Source organism: Coturnix japonica, chromosome 1 (assembly GCF_054131305.1).
Source record: "Coturnix japonica strain WE chromosome 1, WE-NBRP24, whole genome shotgun sequence".
Classification (NCBI taxonomy): domain Eukaryota; kingdom Metazoa; phylum Chordata; class Aves; order Galliformes; family Phasianidae; genus Coturnix; species Coturnix japonica.
Window position 1 is genome coordinate 22,953,803 of NC_140663.1, and position 7,844 is coordinate 22,961,646.

The 7,844-nt window shown below is 39.1% G+C and overlaps 1 protein-coding gene across 46 annotated transcripts in view; it reads right to left on the reverse strand.

Annotated features, from left to right (window-relative positions):
* FOXP2 (forkhead box P2) overlaps positions 1-7,844 on the reverse strand; it is a 389,891-nt gene that overhangs the window by 55,770 nt on the left and 326,277 nt on the right. For 15 of the 46 annotated variants that reach the window (XR_014940862.1, XR_014940893.1, XM_085530395.1 and 12 more), the window contains 3 exons: positions 3,976-4,113; positions 2,636-2,830; positions 998-1,160 (listed from right to left, as the gene is read on the reverse strand). Coding sequence is in view for 44 of the 46 variants with exons in the window: in XM_085530395.1 (XP_085386521.1) it covers positions 998-1,160; positions 2,636-2,830; positions 3,976-4,113 (496 nt within the window). In the remaining 2 variants the exon portion in view is untranslated. The remainder of the gene's footprint in view (positions 1-997; positions 1,161-2,635; positions 2,831-3,975; positions 4,114-7,844) is intronic. The other 31 variants (XM_085530617.1, XM_085532288.1, XM_085531913.1 and 28 more) reach the window with 7 other exon arrangements.

The following is a 7,844-nucleotide window of genomic DNA, read 5'->3' on the forward strand; positions in this document are numbered from 1 at the left end:
CTTGCTCATCTAATTAACGAAGCTTCTATTTCATAACAGTTATCTGGTGGAGGAACCAGATACCTGAGTAAAGGCCAATTAAAAGTAAGGTTATCTGTCATGAACACAGTCTAAACAATGCTCATTGCAGGACCAAAGTGCCAAAGATCAGAACATTATGTAGTTTTTACGACAGACATTTAGCTCACCTCTGTACAGTAACACAAATATAAACATGTGCTGTGTGGGTCACACAGTCCTTAGCAAGTGATGTCTCTGCCTTGTCTCGAAATGCAAGTAGTCTTTATTTCCAAGCTAATTCATTTTTCAAAAGCTCGTGTCCTATTTTCTTTCAAGCATGACAAAATATTTTTTGGTAAAGTTCTTTACTGTTATTAGTCAGTCATAATTCATTACTACTGCATCCGCAACTTATAAAAAATTGTTTTTATATTTTACACATCTAATAGAAAGGAATAGCAAAGAAAATGAATTCTAAGTGATGTACCTAAATTCAAGTGTCATCATTTGAAGACTGAAAGTACTTTTCAATACCAAACACTTTATTTTCTTAGAAAATGAAAATGTGAGGTTTAGGATAACTTTAATATCACTTTTTCATTCTTTTTATATTTCTTCACTTATATTAAATGAAATGGTAACATTCATACTAAATCAGACTTCAGTAATTCCTCAGAGAAAAGCAATGGTGCTTGAATTGTGTTGCTATTAGAAATTGTTTTCATACCATAAGGCTAATAAATATGCATCTTACGTCTAAGAAAAAAAAAAAAACACTAAAAAGCTACTTTTTCCATAGAAGTATGCTGTCAAATTTATCTGCCTCAAGAAAAAAATGTAACATGAATAATAATATTTTAATAATAAAATATTTTAGAGTGCCATAACGGGAGATTGTTGAAGTTGAGATGGAAACATGCAGAAAGCATTCCTGCAAAGGGAATGGTTAAAAAAGTTGTGAATTAGAAATTACTCCAATCCCATTGTATTGGTATACCTTGTGGCAGAGACTGGACAGGAAGAGCAGACTGGCCAGGTGGGATGGAAATGAGTCCCTGACGCTGAAGGTTCAGCAGATGTTGCTGCTGCTGAAGTTGTTGCATCTGGAGAAGCTGCTGCTGGAAGACAAGCTGCTGGGCTGCCAACTGCTGCTGTTGCTGCTGGGAAAGAAGGAAAAATATGCATCAAAGAATAAAGTGGGCACTGGAGGCTAGAAAGCCAGAAATGTAAAACCAACTTATTTCCCTTAAAGCTCAGTTATTAAATAATAATACTGTTTGCAGAATATTTGGACAGTGAAATCATTTCAAATTTTCTGCTATATACATTCAAACTATTGGGTGTTAGAGAAAGTGTCAAGATACACTGAATGACACGCTAAAAGAAAGAGTCAAGAGAAAGTACATAACAGCCTTTTGAAAAAACAAAAACGCCCAGCTCATGGCAGATGATAACAAATTCATCTATGCTAAAAGTGTAACTCTTTAGGGCCTCCTGTGATTTGAGGGCACTCTTGTTTTTCCAATTGACTAACTTTGGTCCGCAGCGGCCCATGAACGCAGCCTCCAGTGATCTATTAGTAAACTGGGATGTAGCCTTCATTTCACTGGCCTGTTAGCACTCTTTCACTTCTGGTTGGAATACATTAAAACGAGCACTGCATTCAAGGCAAAGAAATGCCCTATTATGAGTAGAAGTGTAAGTTCCAATTTTGTGAGGCATTTCAAGACAAACTGGAGTATGCAAAGACTCAGGAGGGTATAAGCAGGCAGTCACACTTCAGAGAAAGACAAGCTGCTGTGGAAGACCTTTCCTTTCTAGTTTGGGGAAAAGAGAAACTTCTGATGCGCTCACTGGAAAACAGACTGCATAATGGAGCAAGTCATGTGGATTGCCCAGAGCCTCCGGAGAAATACAGGAGCAATTTCTATTCTGTAGTTGATGGCTGTCTGAAATTCTATTCACAAATCCAAACAGAAACAAAGCCTCAGGAGGTCACGACTGCTTCCTCAACGTTTGCATAATGGGCAGCTTGAAGACAACGTCTAGGATACCTGCTGATCAATTTAACTACTTCAACATGTTTTGTTTGTATTATGTTTATATTTGATGCAGTCTGCTGACAAGTGCAAGCTAGGCCTGAGAAACCAGCTTGTCAGGTTGATTTATGAGCACATCAAACTGTAACTTTCTACTCGCCACTCCAAACCTACAGTAGCAGTTCATTAATCAGGGGCCTGTGACTTTGAAATCTGTGTTCAATCGCTTTTTTTTCAGCCACGGACTAAATTTGCATGCTCTCTGAGCTGTGCCACAGAGAGAAGTGTGACTCCCTCCCCAGCACAGGCTGCCCGCAGGATAATCAGCGCTGCGTCCCCACGCCACTCGCGCTCTGCACACTCAGGTTCGTTAGTGGACATCAGACGACAGCAGCACTGGACTGCTCAAATGCTACATCTCAGAGAGGGGAGCAGCAGAATTACATCGGCACTGCTATTAAGCCCCATAAAAACACAAGAACAGATAATTGATGGCTGGATTCTTGCTACAGGAAAAGATCTGAAGTAGCCTCATCTTTTCCAAGCTTCCGTCAGCTCATACCAGTATGTATCAGAGCAAGGCTCTTGGCTCCTACCTCTTTTGCTTGCTTTCCTGGGTGCTGCTGCTGCTGCTGTTGCTGCTGCTGCTGCTGCTGCTGTTGCTGTTGCTGCTGCTGCTGTTGTTGCTGCTGCTGCTGTTGTTGTTGCTGTTGCTGCTGCTGTTGCTGCTGCTGCAAAAGCTGAAGATGTAACTGCTCTTGCTGTTTCTTGTAAAACTCTTGTAGTTGTTGCTGAATAAACCATTTTGACTTTAATAAATAAAGGCAAAAGTTTCAAGTATTATAAATCTCCTAAACTCTTCTAGATTGGCATATGGTGGCGTAGCCATTAAGAATCACCTCATAACAAAAGTGTGATTTGAAGAGGCAGATCTACATACATTTTTTTCCAAGGCGGTTCTGAAATTTTCCAATGCAGATTCCAAAACATCCTAAACAGAAGGGTATAGAAAATCTGTATTCTAAAGGGAATGCAAGAGCCAAATTAACTCTTGAAGTAACTATATCTAAGTTCCACTCATGTCCTAAATAAGAAGCTGCACTTGCAAGAAACCAGCAACTCACTAAGGCCAAACTAAATTGTCTGCTTCTTAACTGGGGGGGGGGGGGGGGGAAAGTAATTAATGTGTCAGTCTGTTTAGTGGAATGCCAGATTCAAAACTGAAGGTGAACTGCCTGCAATGATCACAGTACCAGAAAGTAAATTGCTTAAATATACAATGACTGAAGTATAACTATCAGACAGATCATTTTCTGTGTGACAATGAAGCATCCAAAACTCCATTCATACAACAGGATGCTTATCACTGACACTACCTATTTACTGTAAGAATAACAAGTTCATAGATTCTTCACTTAGCCACCAGATTTTGTGCTAAGGAAACAGCAACCTCCTCCTTCAACTCTGTCTGGGACAAAGTTTAGAAAAAAACACAACAACTTTTTCCTACGATGAAACAAGCTGTTACATTCAAATTTCATAACCGCATACCATTTATGTGACTAAAGGGAGCACTACAGTGTTATGAATTTTAAAGCAACAATTATCTGCAATTCTATTTGCACTTCCTTTGGCAAGTCTACAATTAAAATGTGCCTAGGCACTTGAAAGTTTAAATATCAATTTGTTCGGTATTTGTAATGCATCTGCCACTGCTGATGCTGCTGTTTTCAATAAAGTATTAAATGTTGCAAAATTGCAATTTCACACTTGTGCAATTAAAACAAGAAATTTGAAGACTGAGAAGTTTCACACTCATTTTCATCCTTTTTGGTGTAATGTGTGATGGAATATTGCCAACTAAGACCCATCAAATCTGGCTAACAGTTGTGAGAACACCCTGTGCTAGCGGTCCAAAGCAGGTAACCCACATTACCTGCTGCAACATTACTGCTTGCTGCTGCTGGAGAAGTGCTTGGAGCTGCTGGGGAGACAACACTTGCTGCTGGAGAATCTGCTGCATTTGCTGAGGGGTGATCACCTGGGGAGTCATCATGGCCACTGACACAGGCACCTGCACAGAGAAAGAAAGATATCATCATCAAACACGTCTTCATTCGCCTGCACCACAGCTGTACATCTTTTTTATTTTGTACCAAAGACGGGCCATAATTTTTTACATAGTATTTATCACTGTGAAGTTCCAGTTTCAGTCAGAATCTGTTATTTTAAGACCACAGTACTGTGGCACTCTATTTCCAGAGGCATCAGATTCGATCAGACTCAAGCTTTATGTTTCGCATCTCTTATGTATTCCTGCAAGAAACTGCAGCATTGGCTAGTACAAATGTGTATTTAAAAATAAATGATTGCATGGCAGGGCTCTCAACACTTCATAATCAATCATCTTATCAAGTGTCATAATGTTACAAATGGAAAAATCTATTGAGACATTTTCAAAAGATATGATTAAAACAGATGGAAAAATAAGTATCTTAAAGCAGTAAATGTTTTACGGAATAAAGATGCTTAGCTTAGGAAAGTGTTTGTGTAGTACATCATTTTAGTATAAGACAACTTGCTTAGATGGTCCTTTAAGTCTTATTTATACAGGAAAAAAAAAATACCGAGCACTTTGTAAATGCAGAACAAGGAACTGCACCTCAGCTACCGATCCCTCTCTGTAGAGGGAGATATTTTTTCAGTCACTCAGATGAAAATTGAAAGGTTTGCAACCTTCTCATTGGATTATTGGCTTGTCCACTAACCTCCACAAATGCATTTTTGCATAGGTCCTGATCGGGAAGCAGCTTTATTTTCATCTAATTGTGCACACATGCATGAGCCTCCACCCACATACAGGCTCTCAGGTGTAAGCAGCAAAGGCAGAGCAAATGTGTGCATGTGGATGAGAGGGAAGTCCTCTAACAGAGCCTGAGGGATGTGCTGAGCCACTGCAGCAAGTGCAGTGTAGGTTTGGACTCAATGGGGTGCAGCAGATGCATTGTGAAAACACTGCTCAACCAGACCCACACACAGGCACACAGCTGCCAGCAGGACAAGTTTTTCACCCTTGAAAAAGCAACCACTGCCTTGTCTAGCAATGCTCAACAGTGCTTTTCTTCTCTACAAAATTGAAAGCTGGCAAAGAAATACTATTTCGTGATAACTTTGTAGGACATGCAGTCTCCTGTAAATCAGAAAAATACATATATCTTTAATAAAATATATCACAAGCAACTCTTAAGAATAAATACTTTTCTAATACTTTTATTACTTGAATCTGTCCCAAAAGGTTTTACATAAAAGCACTTAGAGAAAAAGGAAAACACAAGTCTTCTAAAATTTACATTTAAAAAAAATCACTTTACCCAATACTGTACAGATTACCACCTCTCACATGATTCAGCACAACACAAATTCACCTCTTAAAACACTCACTAATGAAAAGTCCGAAAGTAAAAAAATCCACTACTCAGAAGTCTGATAACCGTTTGCGAACAATGAATGAATTTTAAGAGCAAAAGTTCTGAAGTCCTTACACTAAAACAGTGGAAGAGACAAACCAGACTTCCATCGCAACTGAAGAATTTGTGGAGGATTCATCTCTCACTTTCAGCCATCAGGTAGGACATTTTATCTCTGCTATCACTGAACTCTTTCTATAGTCAACAGAAAAAGGAAATCCCAAGGAAGGTATTTCATCCAGTTTGGAATACTTTAGCATGGGATGCACCACTCTGAATGTTTCTGTATCTTCCCATTGAGTCCAGACCTACACTGAGTAGGCACCAAACTTGTCAGTGATTACACTTGCTGACCCCCACCAGTAGTAAGGTTCTCCTGTTTGCAAGAGATCAGAACTTGCCTTCTTGCAACACTTTCACCTCAGCGATGCTACTGAACTCTCATGTGCGGCACAAATGAGGATGCAGTGAAGAAGGCAAACACCTTCCCAGTTCAACCATTAGCTTTCATCTTTAAATCCTGAAAGAATTCTCCTAGCACATACATGTCTACCATTCTACCACACAGCAAATGGTAATAAAAGTCACACCGCTTCCCCTCTTCCTTTGGCATCTGTTCCTTATCTTACCTTCCCTGGCAGATGTATGTTTGAACACACCAGTAAAAATGTGAATCTACACAGAGTGCAAATTGACATCTCTGGGAGCAGCCCTGACTTGCTTAGGTTAAGAACTAAAGGCTGAAGCCAGCAAGATGCAGGTCATGCTCTGTTCCTCAGTCTGAAGCACACCTTCCCCTCCACCAGCCCCATTAGGAAGTTTTCTTTGTTTTGGTGTCCATATTTTTTAAGATTTCTGCTTAAAGAAGTCTCATCTCTCAAAAATGTAGCAAAGAGGCAAATTCCAATTCTTTTTCATGGGAATCTCCCAATTTATCCAAAGCCAGTTCATGGAGAGGGCAGCAGAGGGACCCAGAGAAAAGATCAGATCAGGTGCAGTACTGGGACCTTTCAGAGGGCCTCACACCCCCAGCAAATTCTCACAGAGATCTCAGGAAAAAGTGAAGAGATGAAGTGAAATACATGGTTTGTGACTGCAGATCGTTTGTCACTAGATGTCCTCAAAGAACTCCATCTCCCAGCTGTCATGAAGACGATGCATACAGCAACCATACAAAACGCTGCATCTCAGAAAGCCTCTTAAGAACAGCCAAATCAGAGCATCTGTGATTCTGATGCATGCTGTCCACCATTTTTTGGATTACATTAAAAGTCCTGCCAAATAAAACTAACAGATGTGCAAGCCAACATATTTTTACTGCATCTAGAAAGAATACCAGGCAAAGACAAATTCAGTAATACATATGAATACATTAATTAAAGACAACCTGGGATGTAAAGCAAAAAGGTTGAAACTGAAAATTAGATGGGTGACTGTGGTTGAAGAAATGAAGAGAGAACTTTTCTGAAGACTAGCATATCTGCTTCTCCTCATATCAATTTTATAAATAAATGGTATATTGATTTAATAAATAAATGATGGAGGCAGAGCATGTACATTTAATGCCATTCTTCTGTCACACATGGCAAATTCATCTCTACCTGTACAGAAGCATGTCAGGTAAATGTTCTTCTATGGACTAAACAATTACAGCAATGACACAAAATTGATTTCGTGGTGTTACCTATAAAAATAATTCCAATGCTACAAATGCTAGGCAGCACAGCTGGTTTGAATGTTGAAAACCCACATACATATTTCCAATCTGCTTTTGGCTAAAATCAAATGCCACAAGGGGAGACAAACTATTTTGCAAAACTCGAGTCCAGTTTTGGTGCTTTGGAGAGACTAACAGAATCACATGGAGAAGTTACATGCAAATCCAGTTCTACAGAAAGAGCAAACAATTAACAAATTTTAATTAATCAATCCAAGAACATTTGATATTTTAAGTGGCAGATCTGAGAATGGAACAGGCCAGTAAGACAAGTCTTCCTCTAGTTTATTGAAAGTGCAATTAAACATTTAATGGAGAAACTTCTGTCTGTAGGATCCTTCATTCAAAAATAGATATAGGTGTGAAAACACACATTAACAGTGCCAGATTGGGATCTCTGACAGGAAACAATTATTTTAGAAGAAGATACTACTTCATCCCTTCTCTTCCAACTTCAGTAATGGGTAGAGTGCCTATCATAACAATAATAACCTTTTGAATCCTTCTGGTTTTATGATATTAAAATGAGCTAGGAATGAACTAAGGGGTATTTGTAAGATTTTAAGAAACAGTGAATAAGAATACACAACAATCCCCTTGGATGTAAGATACATAGCACCC